The sequence below is a fragment of the Neurospora tetraspora genome (genome assembly GCF_033439725.1).
Source record: "Neurospora tetraspora strain CBS 560.94 chromosome Unknown B0H65scaffold_7, whole genome shotgun sequence".
NCBI classification, from domain to species: Eukaryota; Fungi; Ascomycota; class Sordariomycetes; order Sordariales; family Sordariaceae; genus Neurospora; species Neurospora tetraspora.
The window spans coordinates 829,713-856,146 of record NW_026944389.1 but is presented as its reverse complement, the minus strand read 5'-3'; the positions used below and the strand labels follow the sequence as shown (position 1 = coordinate 856,146).

General features: G+C 43.7%; 7 protein-coding genes across 7 annotated transcripts; 5 read left to right on the top strand and 2 right to left on the bottom strand.

Moving 5' to 3' along the window:
- Positions 1 to 15: 15 nt before the first annotated feature.
- Positions 16 to 2,584, top strand: B0H65DRAFT_579762 (uncharacterized protein; the record flags this gene model as incomplete). The annotated part of the gene is made up of 3 exons (XM_062830778.1): positions 16 to 20; positions 536 to 2,061; positions 2,152 to 2,584. The coding sequence occupies 3 exons, from the start codon at positions 16 to 18 to the stop codon at positions 2,229 to 2,231; spliced, it is 1,611 nt and encodes a 536-aa protein (XP_062678256.1). The 3' UTR covers positions 2,232 to 2,584.
- A 1,166-nt stretch (positions 2,585 to 3,750) lies between these two features.
- On the top strand, positions 3,751 to 4,020 carry B0H65DRAFT_399456 (uncharacterized protein; the record flags this gene model as incomplete). Its single annotated transcript, XM_062823778.1, has 2 exons — positions 3,751 to 3,800; positions 3,915 to 4,020. Coding segments are annotated over 2 exons (156 nt in total), but the record flags the coding sequence as incomplete, so codon positions are not given.
- An 894-nt stretch (positions 4,021 to 4,914) lies between these two features.
- On the bottom strand, positions 4,915 to 5,253 carry B0H65DRAFT_432276 (kinesin; the record flags this gene model as incomplete). The annotated part of the gene is made up of 1 exon (XM_062824993.1): positions 4,915 to 5,253. A coding segment is annotated over one exon (339 nt), but the record flags the coding sequence as incomplete, so codon positions are not given.
- Positions 5,254 to 7,020: 1,767 nt separating this feature from the next.
- B0H65DRAFT_283778 (uncharacterized protein) lies at positions 7,021 to 8,343 on the bottom strand. The gene has a single exon (XM_062822914.1). The coding sequence runs from the start codon at positions 8,147 to 8,149 to the stop codon at positions 7,118 to 7,120; it is 1,032 nt and encodes a 343-aa protein (XP_062678253.1). The 5' UTR covers positions 8,150 to 8,343; the 3' UTR covers positions 7,021 to 7,117.
- Positions 8,344 to 9,663: 1,320 nt separating this feature from the next.
- B0H65DRAFT_474800 (uncharacterized protein) lies at positions 9,664 to 10,244 on the top strand. The gene has a single exon (XM_062827272.1). The coding sequence runs from the start codon at positions 9,844 to 9,846 to the stop codon at positions 10,141 to 10,143; it is 300 nt and encodes a 99-aa protein (XP_062678252.1). The 5' UTR covers positions 9,664 to 9,843; the 3' UTR covers positions 10,144 to 10,244.
- Positions 10,245 to 10,681: 437 nt separating this feature from the next.
- Positions 10,682 to 12,511, top strand: B0H65DRAFT_541750 (heterokaryon incompatibility protein-domain-containing protein; the record flags this gene model as incomplete). Its single annotated transcript, XM_062829187.1, has 1 exon — positions 10,682 to 12,511. The coding sequence occupies one exon, from the start codon at positions 10,682 to 10,684 to the stop codon at positions 12,509 to 12,511; it is 1,830 nt and encodes a 609-aa protein (XP_062678251.1).
- A 1,814-nt stretch (positions 12,512 to 14,325) lies between these two features.
- B0H65DRAFT_579734 (uncharacterized protein) lies at positions 14,326 to 16,854 on the top strand (the record flags this gene model as incomplete). Its single annotated transcript, XM_062830777.1, has 1 exon — positions 14,326 to 16,854. The coding sequence occupies one exon, from the start codon at positions 14,326 to 14,328 to the stop codon at positions 16,555 to 16,557; it is 2,232 nt and encodes a 743-aa protein (XP_062678250.1). The 3' UTR covers positions 16,558 to 16,854.
- Positions 16,855 to 26,434: the final 9,580 nt, after the last annotated feature.

Here is a 26,434-nt window from a genome sequence, read left to right as displayed (position 1 = left end):
TTGATCTGAACTTCAATGGGGTACGTCGCAGAAGAATAAGATACCTATTCATTGAGTGGCGTGAGTCAATGGGACAGGACTGGCTTGATCTTTGAGGAACAATACTAGAGTTTGCCATGACCCCACACCTAGATCTGTGGCCAAACAAAGAGGATTGCGACAACAAAGACAATAGCTTGGAATCTATTCAACCATGACATCTTTGATAATGATGTTCTTCTCCATGCTCTTAGGATTCAACCCGACGTCTTCCCGCCGACCACAAAGGATTTCTCTCTCCACAACCATCTCAAGCACCACTAGACAAAAACCCGCTTGTCGTCTCGCAATAAGTACAACTGCCTCGAATCTCATCAAAGTTACCGCCTTCTCAACGTGAGCATTGACTTTGACATCTTCAAAACACTGACCCTCAGGTTCACCACCTGTGGCTTATCACCTCACACTCCCTTCTTCGTACAGGAACTCGCGGATCTTCCGTACCTACCTTCAACTTCAGCCTTCAGCAGCATCGGAGGCTTCCCCGATACATGAGCGGCGAGAACGGTCCAGGCTCGTCTCCGCGTCCGCTCACTGCGTATGATCCCGAGCCCTTCGAACCCGGTACGGCAGAGTTCGTCAAGCTGAAGGATGATGAGTACGATGCTTACCTCAAAGCACGCCATCAACTCGATGAGGTGCAAAGGCAAGCCCAAAGAATATTTCAAGGCTTTTCGTTCCGTTTCTCTGACTCCAACGCCCCCTTCGGAGTAAGATGGGAGGAAACGGTTGAGCAACTTCGAGTGTACAAGAAACGACATGAAGACATCTTCGACGAACTTGCAACCCTTCTAGGTTCACCATTGAGAGCACAAGTCCTTGTTGCCCCCAGGCATGTGTTCATGCCTCCGCTCTATCCATACTATGAGCTCGTCGATTGGCAGAACAACTGGAAGATCCAGATAACGCCTGTTTGCGACCATCCGTGGTATGACGCGTGGAAGGCGAACCCCGACATGGTACTAGACAGCGCAGAGAGTGCTGATTCCCTGCCACCAAACTCACTCCCAGAGCGGGACCCGTATCGTGTTCCTCGAACGAGGGAGAATCCTTGGGGGGATCCGATGTTTGAGGTGGACGTACCAACCAGACACCAGCCTAACATTGGCAGGGGCAACCGCCATGTAGAACCCGCTGCTAGCACCGCTACCGAAGCGACCACCAACGCCCCAGGTCCTTCCGCTCCCGACCCCACCGTTAAAACCACTGCCTCTTCCAGCACAACAGGTCCGACCGTGCCACCAGTGGCAGCCGGCTCATCTGCCTCCAAAACTCGACAGACCACCAAAGTCACGGCCCCTGCCCAGACTGCGCGCTCCCTTCGCGCCCAAACCAGAGTTGGTCAGCGCGCCGTCACGCCCGCTGTCGACGGCGCAGGCCCTTCGACCCGCTCCCGCTCCCGATCCTCCTCCCCCGATCCATTCATTCGCCGCCCCAAGAGATACACAGCGAAAGAAAAGGGCAAAGGAAAGGCCACGGACGCCGTTGAGGACAACACCGCTGCCGCCGCCGCCGCCGCCTCCTCAACGAAAGCCAGCGGATTCGGATCCGGCTCTGGAGCCGTGTCGCCCAAGAAAGACAAAGGAAAAGGCAAAGCCAGAGTGACCTCCCCCGGTCCTCCCTCCTCCTCCTGCGCGACCGCCAACAAAGTCATCAAGTCGTCAAGCTTCAAGCCCGCCGCCGCTGCCCAACGCGCAACCATCAAGCGCTCGCAAGTGAAGAAGGGCAAGTACTGGGCTTTCAAAGCGGAACAACACCTTCTTGCTGCTGCTGGTCTTGATGACTCCGACAGCGACGACAGCGACGACAGCGACGATAGTGATAGTGGCGAAGCCAAGAACAAAAACGACAAGTTCTTCGTGCTCGCTTGCCCCGCTCCCGAGCTGCTTGGAGTGTGTCAGGCCGATACCCCGAACTTTAATCGGCATCCCTTCAAGAGGAACAGAGCGGTGGAACACTTCAGGAAGTGTGGTGTTGAGGCGGAGGGTGAAGAGGATATCTTTGCGCGGTTTGCTAGGGAAGGTTAGTCATTCATTCTCTTTGCTGTTTTTTGTGATTGTGATTTCGAAAGCAGAAGAGCGGTTGGCTAATGTCTTTGTTGTCATTGAACAGTTGTCCAAGATACGGCAAGATGGCCGGTTAATGAGGAGTGGGCGAGGAAACATAACCAGGGCTTGATTGGAAAGAGATAGAGATGGGGATGAGGCGATGGAGGATTTGGAGTGATTGCACTTGTGTCATGGATGGTATAGGGAGAGAAGGGTTATGTTATTGTCAAGTGACTGTTGGAGGATGTTCGAATGAACATCAAAGCAGGAGTGACAATGCTTGTCCAAACTTCTATGATGACAAGAAAGAAGGTACAAGGGAGCAAGTTCTCTGGGAAGGAAGCGTCATGCGGCATGGAAGGAGTTGTGGTCAGCGTCAGGTATATAAGGTAGGGGAAGACTACTTCCACAGAAAATAGACATTTGGGAACCTCATCTATTTGCACAGTCTATCGGACACGTCTCTGTTATATAGAAATAGACTCCCTCATATGCAACCATTGCCTTTCCACACAATCATCCAAAACAAACATCACAACAGGGTTTATGCATCTCTGTAGCTGAACGCCAGAATGCTCGAAGTTCACCGCATTTTCAGCAACAACGCGACCGTTTGACAGTAGTTGTCGTGAGCGGCTTCTTCGACTATCGCAGTCGTAGTACCACTTCAGCGACAGGCGACATTCACAGATCATATCTCATACCTAACGGTCGCCCCTTCGCGCACTTTCTGCTCTCTTCGGCAGAGTATCCTCAAGTAGCGAAGCTCTTGCGTGGCTGAGAGCAACAGAGGGTCTGTCTCGTCCTGCAATTTGGTGGCCACAACTTGGTAAGACTCATTCACTGCCCTCGCATGCATGTTACATCGGTTTTGTACAGTAATGATGTTGATACTTGACCTCAGAATGGCGCTATTTTCTGGGTACATAGTACTCAGCACCAGGAGCCAAAGTTTTTCAGACAAGATGACGCGTTCGGTAAGTCCTACTATGCAATCGCGGCAACAAGTACACGGTTCAAGCTCAGGTTCAACTGGATACTGATCATACAATACCTCTAGGCATTGGCGGTGGAGGAGAGCACCTCTACTTCAATGTGCTTCAGTCGTGCGAAGGGAAGTACAAGGCACGACCAGGCGCTGCCGTGGGGGATAGACTTTTCGTGGCTGCAAAGAAACAAATAAGGCAGAAATTTCCTATGGAGTGCCGTCACTCTTGGAGTCCAGGCGACTATCTTCCCGGCCCGTATTTGTTCGATATCTTCGACAACAACTTTAACCACGTACAACTTATCTTTAGCCAACGTCAGATCGACGATCTCTGAGAGAGAGCGTACAGAGGGTGATTGACGTTGTCGAGGAGCAATGGCAAAGAGTCAAGAGGCTGACCTCTAAAAAGCATAACAGAATCAAGCCTGTCCCTATTCGATATCAGGACTCATGGTATGCTCAGGCATACGACCCCTGTCCGGAGCCGTACGTCTCCTCATTTTCCGACCCCGAAGACTATTACGACTCAGAGCTCGCGGCCTATAAGTCTACCTCACCCTTCCCCAAGCCTAGCTACCCGACCTACCCCGAGCCTTACAGCTCCAAGCCGCCTCCAGCGCCATTGCTGCAGGAGGCAACATCGGCAACAAGCTTTTGTATGACAGGGTACAGAGCCTCATCAACATTCACCAGGGCGATGAGTTTTGCCTTGTGTGCGATCCCTGGTACGCCGATAAAACCCCAAACATCCAGAACGAGGACCCCAACTCCCTTTCTCAGATCAGCGCAGAGCGTGGGTACGTTCTGCTTCAAGGCCAACGCTCTGTTTTGCCTCCCAGTCGCACTGAGGGCAGGTATTTCATCAAGGCGGATATCAGAGGAAATGGCAACAACATGCAGCTTGTCCTGGAAATAGCGCTGGTTGCAAACCCCTATCGAGCCCGAAGCAACCGCTATGAAAAGATCGATTCCCGGCTCCCGCTGTACTATGAAGGTGGGAACAACTGTGTTTGTGTCGGAGAAAGGGGAAAAACCTTGCGCGAGGTCATCAGGAGTGTGATATTTGGTCAGTCCGCTGTCCGGACGAGACCCAACTTTTATAGATCGATAGTACCTACCTTATCTATATGTGAGTTTAGTCTCTCCTCGTTCTCTTCTCCTGCAACCAAACAGCTCACTAGCACTTAGGGCCGACGAGACTATCGAGGCCATGAATAAGACCACAGAATGGATGGTCAATCGACTTTGCGTGAATTATCCCGGCGCAGTGGAACCTCGATTTCGAAGAGGTCTATTTGCAGCTCATAGGCGAGGCCTTACTGGACTTTGGCCTCGGCACGGGATCGTGTCATCTTCTTCTACGAGGCTGAGGCCCTAGCCTACTATCTTCTGTTCAGCCCAGCGTACGAGACCGAACAACCTGCACAAAACGACGACTGTACGCAACAGCTCTGTCTCTTCATGGACTGCGGAGGACACATCCCACTCAGCAACAACAGCTGGAGTACGAGCAGGATTCCTCACGGGCATCTATTGACATCCATTCAGTTCTCGATGTTCGAATACTCTCATATGCTTGGCGAGATTCCCGGTTTGGAGGTCGACCTACACCTATATTGGCTATCGGCCAATGGTGCCATTGACAGCCACCTTTACTCGTCGCCACAAAGAGCTACAAGATGCCGATGGGTGGAACGATGAAGATTTCTTCGAATTCCAGGATTTGACTGATGGAAGGATTCGCTACCTTGGCGCACAGAACCGGGCGTGTCTCAAGAAGATTCGCTCCATGTCGGGAATCTCCTTTTCTGAGGACCAAGAACTTCTTGGCCCCGTCGATCACGAGTGGAACGGTGCCCTTACCCCAGGAAAGGTCCCCTGAGGCCCACTGACAACAATGTCGCCAAGGCAAACGTCGTAGTCAGGTAGATTGGGAATACCACCCCCAATACCGACTATGAGGGCGAATCTGATCCCCGTGAATGTTCTTAGCATATGCGTAACAACGTTAGTTGCTGCAGTTGTTCCGATGATGTCTTCAGGAAGGCAAGCGATAACGACATTGTGTTGTCCGATTGTACCTCGAGTGTATACGTTGCTGTCGGTATCTGGGATAGGGATATTGTCTTCATGTTCGATATCTAGCATAGCCGTTGCTGCTGTCTGTTCTTTGGTCAGAGGCTAGGGTGAGGAATTTACTTCAGCTTCCCATAGTGCTGCTCTCAAGATCATGGATGAACGTCGTGCATTCCAAGGTTTGCCTTTTCGACGCCTGCAGGAGTTGGAACTCCTCACCTTTGAAGCCGATGAATTGGGTGACTTCATTGGCAAGGTGCGTAGCTTTTCCCGGAACTCTTTGGGCTTGCGTCTGGCTTCGGCCTTGAGTTTGTCGATCAAGGGGTACTCTCCAGTCAGGGTTTTCGAGGCGCCGGCCAGGATGTAGAAGGCGTATTTAAGTGCTACCAACTTCATGGTCAAGTTTGCCGAGGTACCTCTAGATCTGATCTGGGTTGACGTTGCTAAATATGTAGAGGTACGCGTCCATTCGCTGAGAAGGTGTAACCATCACCACCATTCGCTAATTTATGGTATCGGCGTCCCAACCCAAGGAATCCGCGAGAATCGAACGGTATTGCTTCTCGAACTTCAAGTCCCACTTTGATGGAATGGTAACGCGCAGTTTTCCGACCTTCCAGGGCTTCTGTCTGGTCCATATAGCCGGTTGTCCGGTTGATATGGCCAGATGTCCTCGTAGTTGGGACGATGAGCTCTGGTTTCCCTTGCATTGGTAGCCCTCGCGCGCCTCGCTTCTTTTTTCGCTTCTTCAATTTCATCCTCTGATAGGCCTTAAATCAACCATTGTTGACGACGTATGCTCTCTCCGTCCAGGCGTCATGTGTGCATAGTCCCCATAGGGCATTGATGTGCCCCATTGATTGTTTATTAGCGTTGGGTTGACGGAACTTCGGTCTTGATAGGCACAAAACCCATATGTTAGGTTATATTCGTTCCCGGCTGTACCACGGTAGGGAAACCCAATTTTGGTAGCTATAAGGTACAATCTTACAACTACACTTTTTGTGTTCGGCTGGATTTCAGTAAAAATATGCAAGTCGCTGCATTACCCCAAATCCATACAAGGCATGCATCTGACCAATCAGAAGCCCAGATTCCTTACTGAAATAGCCGGATTTTTAACATTTTTAACAGTCCTAGACCCCATATATAAGACTGCAAGAACCGAGCTCTTTAGCGCACCACACCCCCCAAACCCCCTATAATTATAGCGCTCCTATTCTTACAACCCAATACTAACGAACACAAAATAGTAAGGAGCCTTAATAAAAAAAACTTTAGCTTACGTTACCGTGCAGGGAGTGCAGCTGCGGGTTATGTACGGTAATGCAAGGCCTCCCTACCGTGGTACAGCCGGGAACGAACACAACCTTAGGGCTGTCTCTAGAAGTAAGCGCCGGACAGCAACATCACCCTCCGCCTTCGACTCGGAAAGGACAGCTCGCACGGATGAGGAACAGTGAGAACCTCCTCGTCAAGGACGCCAACGACGCACGAGGAAGTGCCGTCGCCATCCTGCTCCTACCAGGAGTGGCTGACGGCGCGAGAGGCAAGGGTAGCGTCGGGGGTGCCGATGAGCATGGCGGGAGTGTGGTAATCCTGGCCGTTGTAGCGAGCGGCGAGAGTGACGTCGATTGCAAGTGCCGTGCCGGATACGACAGAGTATAGGAGGGCCTGAATGGCGTCGCGTTTCTCGTCGTAGACGAGGCCGAATCTGACCTCCAAGGGCGGCACCTGGTAGCGCGAGGAACTTGGTCGACATCTTCAGCCATGAGCCACCTTCGGCCATTTGCTCATTGTCGCCGTCAAGTGCCGGCAGGTTAGTCGTTGTCATCATGTAAGGAGTTTGTGTGACTGGAGAGCACATAAGGATTAAATACGGTGATGACAAAGAGCAAAGCAGAGAATGCAATAGAGAGAGGTGACGTGGTTTATTCATTAACGATAATGTACTCTTGAATGGTGCTTATTCTGCGAGCGTCTCAATGTGGTGAATCGGAACAGCCACTAGCCTTCTTAACCCGGCTCGACTTCCAGACCGTGTCAACGTCAGAGTGGTCTCGTTCCTACATGAATCCACGACATCTGGTCGTGGAGGACGGATGTATTCTGCGATTCTCTGCGCAAAACTTGCTTGCCTCTTCAGAGTGAGAGCCTTTGGCTGCGGTGTATGGTTGTCGTTTGAAACGCCATGTGCAGTACCTGACCTGTGGATTGATCCTTTGACGCCCTTCGCCATCACTGTATGACTCTTTGAGTCTTTGTGTGATTGATGCTTTGCACTGACATGGTGAGCCTCTGATGCAATGATATCTGCCACTGTACCACCATTTGCATAACTGGGTGCCCAGCTGGTGCGGCTCGCGCGACTCTTGTTGCCGGTTGTTGTCCTACTTGTCCCAGCTACGGCGGTCGAGCCTGCGCCTAGACTCGTAGGAGACAGCGACGCAAACTGTTGATGAGGGTCTGGCCTGACAAGATCGTGGAAACTGTCATGTAGCTGCGCTTCCATAGTCTGCATTAACTCTTGGTGTGCCCTCTCCTCGAGCTCTGCTTGTGCAACGAAAAGCTCGTAGTCGGTGAGTGGAACTGGCCTCGTGGCAGTCTGTGTTGGTTGTCTTGGTAGGTGGGATAGCCTTGAGTGCTCTTGCTGCGAAGATGGGGATGCCATGTCCCGCCGTTGACCGCGGAATCGTATCTCTGCCAGAGGATTTGCCGACTCGGGGCGACGATATGCTCGCCGTGTGGCCCGTGTCTGTGAACGGGATATCCGACTTGTCTCGGACCCTGTGATACATGGTCGACACTCGTGGAGAACCGAGGAAGGTGGTTTGATTGTCAGCCGAGAGAAGTCGGCGGCCGCATGTTGAGGTTGGTAGACGTAACGCGGCCTTTCTTCCTCATTGTCGGGCACGGTGTCCAGGACTGATGTGGGGTTTTGCCATACAATCAGTTTGTCTCGAAGACTTGTTCTGCGTCTGAGTTGCGGCTGCGCCATTGTAGGTGTTTGTCACTTATGTGTGACGTACTCTGGTGAAGAAGACTGCGGAAACTGTAGAAAAAGTGTCTTTGTCGATCCTGATATTGTAAAGGAGTGGTTGGCTATGCTTGAATGGTAAACTCTCCTGATCACCTGGGATGGGGATGGCTAGCCGTGTTATACATCCGGATCAGAAGTAGTGAGGTGACGATGGGAACCACTTTGAAAGAGCAAGACCGGTGGTACTTGCAAGCAGGTACTGCCGTTGGGTATGATCATGATCCAGATGGAACTCGCATCCCGTGGGTGGTGTGACGTGACGTCGGCAGGTGGTTTTGTGACGGGGGGCCGTAGAGACACGGCCGGCTAAACCAAGAACATGATGACTCGGGTAGCCAGCGTAGCATCAAACATTGAGGTGTACCAAGGAATGATGGATTCTCCTCCGAATTGCAGACGACTTCGTGTGTTGGGTTTGATGAAAACAGTTTGGCTCCCCTGCATGACGCATCAGGACTGGAAGCGAGAAGGTGCATCTGACTTGAAGGTTGGCATCTTGAACATGGCTTTGACCAATACGGGCCGCTGTCAAGCATACGAGAGGGTGTGGAGGGCAGGATGCAATGGTGCCCGTGATGGGGACTTTTGGCTCGCGTAAGTGCAAATGCCGCGGAGCCAAGACAGGCGAGGTGTGATTCGTGGGTAGGAGAATTAATCTGCAATTTGGAAGTGATAACGAAAACATGTAGTGGAAAAGAAACGACAGAATCTGGAGACAAAAGCTGGGGAATGCGGGGGCGGACTCTGTTTGGCCTGATTGGTGATCACTGTTGCGTCTCGTGACATTTCTCCAACCGGCGTCAACTTGTCGTGGCTTGGTGGTGGCTTGTCACCAACCGGCCTCATTGGCATGAAAAAGAAATACAATCTTCTTTGCAGTCAATATAGGGACATATGCACGATAGTTCGGAATGGAAGAGAAAAAAACGGTGAGCAACTTGAGTGTTGATGTTGTCCACGATGATGGAGATTAACAAGGTGAGGTTGAATTAAGGTAAGCTTGGGGTTCCCCGCTGCCGAGAGCAAACAGTGGACACTCGTCATGCTGTCTTCTAGGTTGTCCTTGTCTTGATGTCGATCGGATACCATCTGATCTGGGCATCGGCATCGGGAGGAAGAGGGACAGGAACAGGTAGAGGAACGTGAAGAGGAGTCGATTTTTCGGCCGTACGGGAAGAGACAGACGGGAAAGGGCATCGATGTTGACTATTGAAGCCATGGCCGGAAGTTTGGACGGAATGCCCTGTATTTATCAGCAATGGCCCTCCGACTTCAGCGGCTGCGGTTTTCTGTGGCTTCAGCCTCAACCATGGTCAACGGCCATATCGGGGTGTGGTTGCAATGGATGTCTTGGATACGAGAAAAGGGGAGGAGACACAAGGCGGACATAGGCGCGCTGGTTGTGACGGGTTGTGTTTGAGTGGGAAGAGAGACATCCACGAGACAGAAAGTTTGTTTGCTGAGTTGCAAGTTTCCCAAAAAACGAGGGAAACTTTTTCCGGCCGAACCAGTGCCTGACGGCCCGTGCCGATTGTCAAAGCGGCGGATCCCCGCATGACAGCTGCCAATGACCCCACTTGAGCACGAACGGCGGGGTCTGGGCGTTCAGTGAATTCGACGTTTGACACCAAGACCATAACACCCCGTTAAAGATGGGCGCCTTCGTCTCTCGTGCTTCTCGTCCCTCCAGATACACTCTCGTTTTCCACGCCGAGCCGCAGTTCGTGGACACGGTCAAGCAGGCCGTCTTCGCTGCCGGCGCTGGTCGCTATCCCAACTACAGCGAATGTTGCTGGACTGCCACTGGCACCGGCCAATTTCGGCCAGTCGGCGCCGCCAACCCACACACCGGAGAGGTCGGTGTTCTAGAGAAGATCCAAGAGCTGAGAGTCGAGATGTTGTGTGATAGCGAGCAGACGGCGAGGAAAGCTGTCGAGGCTCTCAAGAAGTGAGTGGGTTTACGTCGACTCACTAACAATAACCACTATCGTCATGCGACAGTGGATATCAGCTAACCGCAACAATGACAGAGCACACCCCTACGAGGAGCCATCGTATACCGTCTACAAGCTGGAGGATTTCTGATCCCCTCATCGTCCACAAGTACGCCCGTGTACAATCGCTCCGATAATAGACTTTCATGTTCCCGTTTGCAAGAGACGTCGATATCGAACCAGGGCGAACTCACTGTCAACCCGATCGAACCCCGGCTGTCTTACCCGATCTCCCCTGTGCAGAGCACTGCCACGATGCCAATTCAAGATTAGCGCACCACTAAGCTGACACTCCCTCGACTCCGTCGCTGCCATCATCCCCGGACCGTTCCAATGGATCGAATTGCAGCTCAATCGACCTTCGACTGAATCACATCGCGACTCCGCCTTCGACAGTTCGACTCCGTCGCCGGAAACGCCAAACTAGTCACCTCGAAAACCAGGCCATGAGACACCCGCGGTAGCCGTCCAACCCAGTCAGGGCTCTCTCCCAACAATGCGCCTCATCAACGTCCACACCCTCGAGATCCAGTACTTCTCGGGCACAAGCATCCCCCAATATGCCATTCTGTCGCACACATGGGGCGCAAATGAAGCAACCTTCCAGAAATGGACCAACAAATGGACTCGACTGACACACAAGCATCGCTCTGGCTTCCACAAAGTCCTGGCAACTTGCAGGCAGGCCCGCCGGGACGGTCTCGACTATGCATGGGTGGACACGGTGTGTATCGATAAGTCCAGTTCAGCCGAGCTATCAGAAGCCATCAATTCCATGTATACCTGGTACGAGAAGGCCACGACATGCTACGTCTATCTCTCCGATGTTCCTGTGTCCAGTTCAAAGGCCAATACCGATACTCTCGACTCCCTTCGAAAAAGCAGGTGGTTTACCCGTGGCTGGACCCTCCAGGAGCTCATCGCCCCCGAAAATGTCCAATTCTGCACAAAGGACTGGGAGGTTCTGGGCACCAAGAAGGCCCTCGCTGTTCTCATATCTACCATTACCGGAATTGATGCGGCATGTTTGAAAAAGGAGAAGCGACTGCGAGACTACAGCATTGCCCACCGGATGACCTGGGCCGCCAAGCGAGAAACAACTCGAGAGGAAGACCTGGCTTATTGTCTGCTCGGCATCTTTGGCATCAACATGCCTCTGCTGTATGGGGAGGGATCCAAGGCCTTTAAGCGACTCGAGGAAGAGATCATCAAAGTGTCTGACGACCACAGCATTCTCGCCTTCGAAACGAATCTCTCCGATGGGACCCTCTTTGCCCACCATCCCTCTGCCTTCGTCAAAGGAGCCTGCATCTACCCACACTACGGCCGCCGTCTCACTCAGCCTTTCTCCATGACCAATGCCGGCCTAGCTATGACCACCCCGCTCATAAAAACCCTCTCGCCCTACTGGGTCCTCGCCGTCTTCAATTGCGTTGAAGTCGACACCGAGAACAACATGCAGCGCTCTCAAATCTGCTTGCCCCTCTTCGGAAAAGACAACCAATTCATGCGCGCCCGTATACCCATCAGCCTGATTAGCCGCAACATCGATGACCCATACGCAGTGAACTCCACCGAGAAGCTGGGAGCGGCAGCAGGTGCCCTCGATCTAACCACTCGCTCCGAAACGAGCTACTGCATCTCCTACTTTGGGCGTGTCTACTCTGCCTACGGCCGCGAGATCGACGTAGCCATGAAGGGGTTCGAAGTCTATCCCCAGCCTGATCACGGTTTCATGATCACCTTCCCCCGGGGCATGGCCGGGTACCGACTGCATACCGCACTGCCGAGATGTGACCTCCGCGACGACATAAGCTACTTCATCCCCACTTCTCGATACGTCCGTTCCTTCGACTCTTCGCAAGAAGAAGAACTACAGATATCGAGCGGGATCATTGTGTTCAAAAGCGACAGCCTCCACGACCATGACCCATCCAAATGCGTCGGTGTATACCTCGCTTTTGCAACCACAACGGGAAGCATAGCCAGCAGCACAACGGCAAGCACCACGACCACAATTACGACAACAAGGACGACATCAAGCACTGGGAGAACACAGCACCTAAGATGGGCATGCAAAGTTGCCCCGATACGGGAGTTCTACGATCAAACAAATGCCAAGCAGGTCCTGGCAAGAGCAAACCAGGAGGCCCTCCTAGGAAACTGGCCGCATTATTACCACCATGAGAACACCATCGTGTCGGCACGGACGAGGTTCCAGACACCGAGGGGGGAACCATGTAGGGACACGGTCATGGTGGAGATTGTGTTTGATGCGGACGAGTTGGTGAGGGAGAGGGATGCTGAGGAGAGGGATTTTGAGTAGTTGCTAAGGAACCTGGGACTAATCATACCCTCCAAACTGCGATGAATTGAACCAGGACCAAACATGTGGCAGTGCTGCCACCAGGATGCCTTTGTTGTGACTTGTCGGGCATTGGCTGGTGAGACTGGCGGTATAATTCGGACCACCTGAACCAGCAGGGAGGGTGCGCAACCGCTGGTGGGCAACTTGAAGCGCCTGGACAACTGCCAGAGCTTCTGCAACTCGGTTGTCCCTGAGTAATTTTGAACGCCATGCCATCTTAGTTTGCTTGCCATGATCTTCGGTGTTTGGTGACATCTCGGTGAAGATTACCGAGTAGGCCCCGACGGTCTCCCACCCAGGGTCGAAGATACGGGGCGCTGCCGTAAAGAATGACAACGAAATTTCGTCGGGGGTTGCTATCCGCCCTTGGAATCTCTCAGCTATGGTGATAATTTACCGCTTAGAAGCCTCGTCGTTACTGGCCTGACCATCATGTTAGGTTGGAAATTGAACTGGCTTCTGAACTCTTGAGGGATACCGTGCCAGCGTATCCCCCGCCATACGAGAATAGACCTATTATGTGGTCTGATGTGAACGACAGTTTACTCAGGCTCTCCAAGTAGCACAGGAAGGGCTCGAAGTTGGGAGGAAATTGCAGGCAGCACAGCTTGGACCTGAAGAATATCGGTCATTCGTATCACGAGAATAAATTGCCCGATGGTGGTTCCGCTATGCTAGTTTGTCTGAATTCATGCCATATGCTGTTCTTTGATCGAAGGACTGGTCATTTCCCGGGTCTGCATTGATGTTATTATCGGGCGTACCAGAGCCAGCTGCAAGGTTTGAGGACTGAATTCGGCAGGCAAGCGGTCGTAAGATCAAACCGAACACGCCACGGTCTAATACATCACACCTTCGGGATAGTCTTGCACGTATTCATATGTCTTTATTACACATATGGACCGGACTTCAAGTCATCTCCAGGATCAAATGATCCCCGATGGCCATTGGTCGACGTACTTTCAACGAATCGTAAGGCATATCACAGTTTTGCAACGGCCTTTCTTGAATAAAGCGAGTAGTATTAGACGTCCATGTCCGATTTATTCTTACGGCCACTCAATAGGCCTGCTCACAACGTCAAATAACTAGATACGAGAACCATCACCGCGCAGATTTGAACTAATCGTCCCATCTCTGCTGGAAGAAAGAGCGCTGTATTGTGATTCTAAGCTCATGATCGAAACAATGGCATCACTGCAGGCAAAAGTGGTGGCAAGCGCCAAGACAGGAAGCGGTATTGTGTTGGGAATTTGACATCGGATGAAAGTCCTTGAGCGTACCGTTTGTCCAGCTATGGTCAGTTCATCCCATCGCACAATAGCAATGAATTGGAAGTCCGTATTCAGGTTCCATTCATGGTACCGGGCAACAGTTGGTACCCACAGTCCACTCCTTGAGTTCCACTCAGTACAGAGTACAGACGAACTATTCACGACCGCAAAAGGTGGAACAAGAGGACTGACAATAGGATACCTCTATTGTTCACGACTTTGAATGCGAATGGGGATCCACTCGCCAATCGCATAAGATCTTGCACCTTCAACTTTTTTGACTCGCCTCGAAAGCTGAACTTTACAACCACAGTGAACCACTGCAACAACTTGCAAACTTCAGCAAACTTCATCACAACATCACCACTCACATTGACATTCCAGCATTGGCCAAGAGTCACCCTTCTACTCAACAAGTACGTCGCTTCTCTTTCACGCAATCAAGAACTCAATTCTAACCAACTACCAGACCAATCAACAGCCAATCAAAAGATCACCATGAGCGACGACGACCGTGTGAACGGCAATCCCGTTCAAAAGGCGATGGAAGCGGTTGTGGAAGCCTGGGAGTCGGCACTCAACAAGATTCGGGAGTGCAAGCAGGAGTATCAAGCCCAGTTGGAGGAGCTTGCTGGTCTGGGGGGTATGCCCACGAGGGCTCAGGCTTTCGGCATCCTGAGGAGCTTCTACGAGAGGGTTAATGGCCTCAGGAACACGCTAAACCAGCCTGTTCCAGACGAAGCTCTTCTTCAAGTCGAGGCCCCAGCCACTTCTGCCTTGAGAGCTCTGGTCACGCCCGTTCGTAGAAAGAGATTGACGAAGCTTGTCCTCCCTGAAAGCCAAGTCGTCGCCAGTCCCTCTGCCTCTTATGACCTCCAGAGCGAGGATGTCAACAACAGGAAGAATAAGGGCAAAGACAAGGCCATCGACACTTCCACAACTACAACCACAACCCTAACCAAATCCACCGGCAGCAACAAATCCGGTTCAGGATCCATCACCTCCAAAAAAGATATCAAGGGCAAGGGCAAAGCCAGCCCAAAGTCCCTTTCGCCTCTCCCTTTCTCTGCCAAGACACTCAACAAGATCACCAAGACTGTCAACAACAGGAAGACCAGCAGGCTTCCACTTATCAAGCCTGTTTCCACGCTTAAACTCGGCAGTGTCGCGGCTATCAAATCGGTCCCTGGTCCCAGTCGCTCTGACCAGCGCCCTGCCACGCCCGAACCCGAGCTCGAGTCTGACTCCGACTCTGAGTCGGTGTACTTGTCCGTGTTGCAGTTCCATAGCAGCCTCTCTTCCCCTCCCGACGCTTCTTCCACTCCCGGCCCTTCTTCGACTATCGCTGCCGTCGCTACCGCAGGCGCTTCAAACAGCCCCAGCTCAAATGATACCCAGGAGCAGTCCATTGCCATAACCGATAAGGGAGAACAGAAAGCCGAAGTCCTCGCCTGCGATCCTACCACTACCACAACTCAAGCTAGCAACAGCGCCAGCGCCAGCGGATCCGGATCTGGATCCAGCACTACCACCTCCAACAGCATCCAGGAGACACAGGGCATTGACATCCAGGAGGCCCAGGGCGGTGGCACAAAGGAAGGAAAGGGCAAGGAGAATGTCAACAACAGCGACACTCCCACAAAGACAATCATTGCCATCGGATCAGGCTTCATTCCATCCAAGAAAGATTTGAAAGGGAAGGGCAAAGCCGTTTCCAGATCTCCTTCTCCTGGCCTTTCCTCCTTGAAGAGCACCAGCAACAAGGTCACGAAGAGCAGCAAGAACAACAAAGAGAACAAGCCATTCTCCAGACAGAGCCCATCTGCTGGTGATCCGTTCGACCTTGGATCGAACAGCGAATCCAACAACATCCAAGAGGAGATCGTTGTCAAAGACAAAGGCAAAGGAAAGGCGATTGCCTCTCCAACTCCTACTCCAACTACCACAGAGGATGTCAACGACAAAGATGAAGTTATTGTCATCACTACCGCTACCGCTGCTTCTATCACAGCAAAGGCCAGCAACAGCAACAATGTCAACGACAAACCCAGCAACAGCAGCAACAGCACCAGCACATCCAGCTCCACCTCCGGGCCCGGCACCATCCCCAACAAGAAAGACCCTAAAGAAAAGGGCAAAGCAATCACCACTTCGCCCTCCAGATCCGCATTCCCCGGCCCCAGCTCACCCAAAACCAAAACCACCAACAACACCGACAAGGCCAACATCACCAAAGTCACCAAAAGACCCGCAGCCGCCCAAGAGCGCCAAACAATCAAGCGCTCCCTAGCCAAAAAGGGCCAACACTGGGCCTTCAAACTCGAGGCCCACTTCGCCGGCATGACCTCCGAGCAGATTCAGGAAATGGAAATGCAAAACAAGTATTTCATCCTCTGCTGTCCAGCACCTACCTGCCCCTCGCCCAATTTCGGTGGTAAACACCCCTTCAGGGAGGGCAGAGCTGTGCAGCACTTTACTTCTCGCCGCAATGAGGAAGAAGGGGCGGGATCATGCATGATGGAAATCGACGGTGAAGATGTGGATGTGGACGCAGACGACGGAGATGTGGAGATGACCGAAGCAGAAATCTTTGAGCGCTTCGGAGCCGAAATCGTGCCGGAGCAAAAGAGGTGGCCGGTTGACGACAAGTGGGCGAGGAAGAATAATAGGGAGTTGTGTATGAAGGTTGCAGCAGAGGGAGAGGAGAGGGAGTTGGAGTTGTCAGACTGATTTGTGAAGGAAAGGGTGTTATGTCCTGCGTGCAGCGGATGATGTTTGAGTTTCGGCGATTGTTGATGGACTGAAGTCGAGAGAGACGGGAGGTATATAGGGGCTCATGTTCATTCTACCTACCTATGTGCAAGATGGAGGGTACTAAGGGTAGGGTAGGGTGTTTGGTTCGGAGTTCTGAGGAGATCATTGCTGATTTGGTATGATATGATCAGCGAGAACATAAAGGAAATGTACTCGCTCGCATATGATGAGATAAAGTGGACGGTTATATCGCGCTGGGCGGACAGGTATAGGCGCCTTTTGCGCTACCACTGGTAGGACAGGCAATGTTTCGAGATATATCCATACGGCTGATGATGCAAAGAAAAGTGCATGAAGTACCTGCCGTTCAAACGTGTCATATCCGTTCTCTCGCGCCCACATTTCACTCAAAAGTGGAAAGAGACCTAAGGAATGCTCCTGATTCACGAAGAGAAAGCTGTTAGATATCGAGCACACCAGTCTGGGTTTTGCCTTTGCAACCGGCGGTACATACCTCTACCTTACCTTATGCGCTTGCCGCACGACAGTCACGTTGCTTACTTTCTCCTCCTGAGTCCCCTCCATCCAAGCAATCTTTCCGCTTTCATTCTTGGTCCCAACGAAGCATGCAGATTCAACTGGCTGTGAGCCCGGATATGAACCTCATCTTTTGACTCACTCGATACTCGTTCATCATCGTAATGCTCGTCCATAACTTTCATCACGAGAAAACCTCAGCACACTCTAAGCCCAACCTACGCACACTCTAAGACCCATATGACAGCTATCATATAAATACTATCGTTTTGTATAGTAATCTGGGGTCTTTTTAATATTTCAAACATCGCTTCCGGCCAGCCAAATACTCGTAATCCTTTTCATAGTATTATGAACCCCCCAAACTCGATATCGCCATTACAGCAGTCACATACATAGCCGTACAGTTTCGATGCCTAGAATCCCTCTCTTCTCTTATTGATTTACTTAGTAATATTTATTCTAAATCGCTCAATACGATAGGGTTCTTACTATTGCCCGGTAAATATTACTATACAATCCAAAGATTCCTATTATTCTAGTAATTCTTATATCCCCTCCCGAAGTAACTATCTTCGTCCTATAAACTTTCTTTTATCCTCCTCCTTTTACGTCTCTCTTATGTATTTAATTACTCAAGATTAATATTAGTAATTTAAATAGTATTACTAACCTATAATTAGAATTTCTTCCCTCAATATAAATACGGTAGAGGTAGGCTAAATTCCTTTTTAATAATTAGGTATTTATAAGGGCTATAGCAGGTACGCTACTATTCAATAAAGCGCCCCTCCTCTTCGAAATTTACATTATATAGGGGGTATTCATTATTAAAAACGTTATATTCCTCCTTTTCTACCTATTTGGCCGCTTATTCCTTAAATTCTTCTTCTAATTATAATTGGGCGAACTACTTTTCCTCCATAGTAAATTTCCTGGGGTAATTTTCTTATATATTATTAAGGAATAAATTATCGTTTCCTAATTCGTCGTTTATTATATAGTATAATACGATATTAGAGAGGTTATTACACTAGAATTACTATATATTATTAACGGGTAGCGCCTTTAATTCAATAGTTTAAATAATAAAAAGTTAGGAGGAGGAAGCTAAAGAAGATAAAGGGGAGGGAGGGGTAGGAAACGAGGGTAGGTTAGAAAATTCTAAATTTGAATCTTCTAATTTAATTACTTCCTTTAACTAAGTTAAAGTAGGCGGGCTTTAAAGAATTAGGCCAATATTAACAAAAATAATACTCTATACATTATTATTTTAAATTAATAAATACCTCCTCTTCTCTATCCTCCTCCTCCCCCCCCCATTTCGCCCGCTTCCTACTTACAAGTATTATAATAATATTTATAATAATATCTTTAATATTGAAAACTTCGAGCTTGGGCCTAGCGAACTCCTATTAAGAATAATTACAACGTAATAATATTAAAATAGGGGTACTATTCGTAAATTTATTACAGAGGCTAAGAAGGTTAATACGTACATTAGGCTAAGCTTAATTAGGTTAGGCTGAATTAAGCTAGGCTTAACCAAATTAAATTATATATATACTAGCTTTAATAACCCGCCTATATTAGGGAGGTTGGCCTACTTATAACCTACTTTAAGAAGTACTTTAAAAAGGCTAGCCTTCTTAAGGGATACTTTATAGAAATTTAATAATAAAGCTTTATAATTAAAAGGGCCGCCTATATTATAAGGGCGGCTATTAAAAATCTTTATAACCATAAATATAAATATAAAATATTTATTAATTATATTCTACGTAAGAAGTTAATATAGGAGAATAACGGGGGTAAATATAAGGAAGCGCTTATTCGAAGCTAGCGTAAATATTAAAAGGAGTAATATATATCTTTTTTAATTAAAACAACTTTGTCGTTTTATAGCCGTACTTCTATTTTATATATATAAGGTAGGCCAAATTACTATTTGAACCGCTAGGAGTAGGGAAGTAGAAGCTTACCCTAATATTAATCCTCTAGCCTCCCCAGTAGTATTAAAAGAATTTTATAGTATTAACGTTCTAATAAACCGAATGCCTACGTAATGAATTTTAAAAGGTACATACTAAATTAATCGCAACTAATCTACATTATACGTATACGTAATAAAAAAGTAGTACTCTGCTCCTTAAAGTAAATATATTAGTTAGCAACGTATTAAAAGTAAACTTTAAAAACGTTAGCAAAACTATTACAATTAAAAATTCAATAAGATTTGAAGGAACCATTATTAAATTCATTTAACGATATAATTATTTAATTATAATTAAAGTTTTCGTTAATATAATAGCTAACCTACTCTTCCTTACAGGGATATACTCCTTCTTAAAGTAATTGATAATATTTTTCTAGGATTCGCTAAATTCGCATTGAAGGAGGACCTAAGCTTTATCAAAGTCCGATATCATAAGGGAATAAACTATATATTACTATATAAAGAATAATATAGTATATATATTAATAACTTTAAAAAATATAAGGGGGAAGCTAGCCCTAGTCTTAATAGTAGATCGAACCTTCTTATATAAGCGGATTAAATATTAGCGGTTAGCCTTGTCGTTAATATTAAAGACTAGATCGCTCTCGTTGAATTCGCTTTCTTTATCATTTAGTTAATTAATATCCTCGTTGCCGTTACTATCTTAATCGCTATTATTTAAATTCTCATCTCTAGACTCCGCGGACTAACTGCCGTCTCCTTCTTCATCGTTTCTAACTTCCTTATTAGCGGGGCGCTTCTAAAATTTCTTAATATTCTTAACCACATTATAATTAATATATTAAATATAGCGCTAGAATATAACGTTTAAGAATCCAACCCGTAGTATACTAATAAGGGTATTATTTCTATTATTAATAATAACCCCAAAGTAACGAATATCGAAGATTTCTATAGTATAATAAATTTAATTAATAAAGTATATATACCTCTGGTTTCTTTTATTATTAAATATTACTTGGAATATAGGTATAGAAGTCTTTTCGGCCGTATCAATAATACTTTATACTAAAGCGAAATAAGAGCGGTTAATTTTATATATAGTATCAAAGGATATAATAAAGGGGTTACGTAGTTATATTTTACGTTAGGAATCGAATACCTAAAAGGTATTAGAAAGTATAATCTTTTCTTCGTTATCCGCCTAATCAATATAATAGTAAACTACCGCAATATCATTCTCTAACAACCGTATAAAATTCTAAATATTAGCGTATCCCTCCTTCAATACCTTTTTTAATCGTATACGTATATTATTAAAATCTTTATATTAAAGAAATATATTAAGGAACCGATCTTTAACGGTAATATATATCGAACGAAGAATTAATTCCCTCTTTTTTAATAGATTGGCTACGAATCCATATAATTTAAGGTACAATATTAATATTTTCTCTCAAAGAAAGAGGTAGCTATCGAAATATTAGGAAAGTAAATATCTCTTATAATTATAATTCTTAACCTTAATTACTTACTTCTAATTAGCAACCGCCTATTAAATAACTACAATACAAAAGGAATATTTGCAAGCGTACTTTCGTAATATAGAATACTTCTTAGAATTAGGGTTACGAGTAAAGTAAAGTTTATAAGTAGTATAATCGTACTAGTAAATATACTGGTAGGGTTAGCTATATATAGTGTGACGACATGGGTCCCGACACCTATATATAGGTACTGAGGCCCCACTCGTCTTATTACAAGACCTACATCCTTAAGGATACAAGCCCTCTAATTGGCTAAACCAGAACCAAAATATACAGGCCTATTCAATTAATTCGTCGCGACCATTTAATTAGCACCGCGACCTACATATCACATTCATATATAATATTAAATTAGGAAAGCAATAAAAGTTGGCAAAATTTAGGCACACCCTATATAAAGGTACACAACCGAACCTAGCTCTCAACCTCTCCTTCTTTCTTTCTTTAATTTTAATTATTTTATTATATTATATATACTTACTATACTACGGTTATACGCGCCCGTATTATATTTTAATACTTAATTAAAGCTAATTATATTTATTTAGGAAAGTATTAAAATATCCTACCTTAAATCCGGAATTCGATAAATCGCTTCGTCGACTTCCTAAACCCGAACTTTATCGCTTCAACAATATTACAAATTTAAACCCGATTACTCTACCGATTTTAATAAAAATTAACATTATAGCTAATTACGCTTAGGGCGCGCCATTAAGCCGTCCTTTTATCCTCGATAATATTAACTAACCCTATAAACCCGATTACAACCCTTATACCGCTAATTATAATAAATACAACTAAAATACTAATAATACTATTAAAGATAGTACGTAAGAAGATAAGGATTTGGAAGAGGACGACTCCTCCTTCTATAGTATTAGTAACGACAAATTATTTAAAGAATCCGAAATGGTAATTACTTCTATTCCTTCGAAGAAGTGTTACATTCTTTATAAATAACCTCTTCAAAATACATCGCTTTTTTACAATACTTTAAAGGAAATTCCTACTAAATTTAGTAAATATTTTAAGCGTAGTCTAAAATTTATTTTTAAAATAAATTCGCTTTTAAACCCTCAGCGTTCTAACGCTAACGATCCTAATCCTAATACAATCTGTAAATACGTACCTCCCTACAAATAGTATACCTTTAAAAAAATCGCTCATCGTCATATCTGCCTAAATTATAGTAGATTCGACCATATCTCTAATCTTCATCGCGATAGTATTATTACTTAAAATTCCTAAGTACGCCGTATCTCTATTAGTACCCGGAAATTAAACGATAAAATAATCGGCTTATTAACTAAATCCTCTTCACCCTCTATTATTTACTTAATAAGTAATTAATAACTTTGATAGGATTTAATTAGTAACCTCACTATTTATATAAATAACCTTTACCTATTAATTAAAATACATTATTATACGTTAAAAATAAATAAAATTATTATAAACGGTATTAATTGTATTAATATTCTTAACGATAATAATCAAAATAATAAAAGTAACTACGTTATTAACTTTCACCCTATTACTCAATAAAGATATCATGGGGCGAGGGCATCGTTAGGTATGAGGTATAATCTTTATTATTATACGAGGGAAGCAAGAAAGGTATACGCAACCAGGGTAGATATAGGGCATAGGTGAGATCTACTTGTAGATTTACCCTGTAACCGCTACTAAGGCTACCCAATACCATAGCTCTATTATATAGTAATACAATATACTAGCTAATAACAGCCATAGTACAATTAGTATAGGGTATATAATTTAGCCTTATAATACTACCTTCTGCAAAAGAAGTCCCCGTCTATAAAATTACTAAATATATAGTTTTACCCTTTAATTCCTTTAAAGTAGGCCTTCCCGGTCACTCCGTAGATATACCCAATCAAAATCCGACAAAATCCCTTAACGTACATACCAAGACGGGAAATTACTTAGCGTTAGAGTACCCGTTTAAGGGTAGAATACTAGCTAAAATATTACTAAATATAATCCTTCCGCCGAAATATCTATTATTACGTCCAAAAATTCTCCTATATTGTATATAAACTTAATAATTCATTTTTCCTATTACTAAGCCCCGCAAGGGGGTATTATAAAGGCCCTATAGTATAGCGGCGTACAAGGACGCTTAAAGCGCTATTATTAGTATAAATAAATATTATATATTCGAATTATATTTATAATAATCTTTCTTCCTCTTTGACTCTATATTTGTAAATATAACTATAAACGTTTAATCCTATTTATATTAACCTTTTATAAATATTATACAATTTTATCCGAATTGGGGAGACTAATCTGGGGGCTACTTATAAAAGTCCTGTAGTATAATAAAGTAAGGAAATTAAAGTATACGTAAATTTCGGACTATCCCTCGGAATAGGTTTAAAAGGCTTATCCTCTAAAGATTCAGGGTAGGGTTCGCGTTATAAGTCCTAAATTCTTTTTTTTTTTACCTAAATTTTCATTAATATTACACTTTTTATTTAATTTTATACTTTATCGAACTAGTAATACCTTTAACTATTCTAGGGTATTTTCCGACTTTATTAACTTCTTCTTTAACCGTCCCCGTCCTCGTCTTCTCTTAACTTAGATTAGTAGCGGTAATATATTGGGGTTAATATTATAGAACTTCTAAATCGCGTTATCCCAACCCTCTAAATCTTTAACTAGTTACTAGTTAAATTTATTAATATTTTTCTATTTAATATAATATTACTAACGGCTATTATTTATTTTGCTATATTCTATAATATCTTCGAACTCCTATTCCTACTACTTATTATCATCGTATTCATCGGTTCTAATCATTACCCAGCCTTTATTTACACAAATATGTTCCTCGATCTCGTATTGGCCAGGCAATTCAGCTATCTCCCAAAGCTTAATTATAAATATATAGAATATTAAATTAACTTTTAATTCTTAAAGAATTTAAACTTTACGCAATATAAATTAGCTTCGACGATTATAAATAGTCCTTCCTATCTAAATACTAATTTCGCTTAGGGCTTCCCTATAACGAAATTCTTAATATTCAACAGAATTCTATTATCAATACAATATTTAAAAGCGTTACTATAATTCTTATTCGTATTCGCTTTATATGGGCCTTATACCTATTTTAATAAAGCTATTACCCCGTCTAAAATAGTTTAAAAGTAATTAACTACCTCTAAAGCTTTAAAGATTTCTTTCTTCTATACCTCAGAAAAATTAAGGGGATAAAGTTCAACTAATTCAATATCTATATAAGGATAAAAGCTGTAATTAGTATAAAAAAGGCTAACGTCTGTAATTTTAAAGATAATATTATTATAAATAAATTTAATAAAAAGTAATTAATCGGCCTAATTATCTTATACCTAATTCATATAGAGTTTTAAATACTATTCTATCTCCATATTAATCCTTTCTATTTAACTATTAATTTACAAATAAAATACAAAAAATAACTTTACTATAATACTTAACCGTTTATATAAAGTCCTCTAAAGTATTAAAATAAACTATAAACCCCTATTAGAAATAATACTATCCGGTAGCCTCTATATACTATGAATCTTCTCGATAAACCTCTCGATTAATTTATTTATTTCTAAAGCTTCTATTAATATATAATATTCTATTCTAGTAAAGCGGTCAATAACGATTACTATATACTTCTAAATCATACCCTAACGTATATATAATATTATAAAGGTAACGTAATCGATTAAAATCTCGGACTATAATTTAAGTAGTATAAGAAAAAACTTTAAAAAGCCAGTAAGTAAATACCTTAAAAACTTTATTTTTATATAGGTTAAAAATACTTTATAGAATTCCTTAACTAATTAATATATTCCTAATTCGTAGTAAAATCGGTTAAAAATGTTATACGTCCATTTACGACTGGAATAACCTCTTAGCTTAATTATATATATTTTATAAGTAAACTATAATTAAATATCCTTATTATCCGGGTTAATAAATACCCTTTCCTCTATATCCTTCCTCTAATATACGCAACCCTATTTAATTAAATACTCTGCGAAAACGATCTTAAATTTCTTCTTAACTTTTAAAGTCTAACTCTTTCATCCCTCCTTCTATAAATAAGAAATTATTTCTTATATTTAGTTAGACCTAGCGTAATTATTATCACTTAGGTCGTCTATAAATTTCGCAATATCGAACTCGTAGAGGTTAAAATCTTAAAAATCTAATTCTTAATTGTATAAATCTACAGTATAGCTTATATAATATACTTCTTCTATTATTCCTAAATATAAGTAAAAAAAACATCTATCGGTTTATTATCTTCCCCTTTGAAAAAAATTAAATCAAAATAATTTAGGTCGATTAATAATTTTTTCCTTATTAGTAAATGTTCGTTATTTAAATTTTATAGCCTATTTTCTAATTTCCGGCTTAAAGTATTAAACTTCATATTATCTAATCCTTATTAATATATAATCCGGAAATTAAATCGGTTAAAAAATTCTAACTACTTTATATATTGAGGGGTAAATTATTTTATAATTATACACGTTTTGAAATTCTTATAATCCGTAATAATTTCTACCTCCGTTTAAGCTCCTTCGAATTTAAGGGACTATTCCTTTAACGTTTTTATAAATGCTAACAATTCCTTATTATAAATATCGTAAGTATATTTTATTACGATATATTTTATTAAAAATTATATTACTAAGTGGAAAATTCTATTATTTCCCTATTAAAAGAGTATTCCCCCTAATGCCTAGTTCGATATATTTATTTTAATTACTATTTTTTTACCCTAATTATAAGTTTTCAGGATTATTACTATTATAAAAATAGTTTTAAAATCGTTAAATACTTCCTAATATTCGATATTTTAATACTAATCCGCCGTCTTTTTAGTAACCTTGTAAAAGGGTTTAACTATATTCGACAAATTCTTAATAAATTAATAGTAGAAGTTAATGAAGTCTAAGAAAGATTACAATCTCTTTTTGAATTCTAAAACCTCCCATACAATTACTGCTTTAACCTTATTTATATCTATTTTAATACTGCCTAATATGATAATTAGGCCTAAATATTTCGTCCTTGTAATATAAAACTCGTATTTATTAATATTAATCTACAACTCTAACTTCTCGAACCGCTCTAAAATATCAAATATATATTTAATATAATTTTCTTTATTATTTAAATAAATTAAAATATCGTCGAAGTAAGCAATAGCGAACTTATTTAAAGTATTGTAAAGAATATTGTTAATAAAATTCTAGAACGTTGCCGGTGTGCCCTATAAATTAAAAGAATAAATTAAGGATTTATATAGCACGAACTGTATTATAAACGTTATTAACTATTTATAAGCCTTATAAATTCGTATATAATTAAAAATTATAATAATATTGAATTTAATAAAAATCCTAACCTTATAAATAATATCCAACGTCTCTTTAATTAAGGGAAAAGGGTATTGTATCTTTAAAGTTATATTATTAATACCCTTATAGTTTATATAAATATAGACGCTACCGCCCGGCTTTTTAGTTAATAAAACTAGGGAAGCCACCGGTAACTATAATAACCTAATAAATCCTTATTTAATATTCTTATTTAATTATTTCTTAATAACCCCTAATTCTAAGGAGGAAAATAGTCGTAACCGAACATTAAGTAATTCAACTCCTGGAATAAATTCGATCTTATAATTATAAGACCTATACTAAGGTATAACTTTAACGTTGCTAGGATTAACTACTTTCTAATATTTATAATACTATATTAGTATGTTTATTTTAATTTA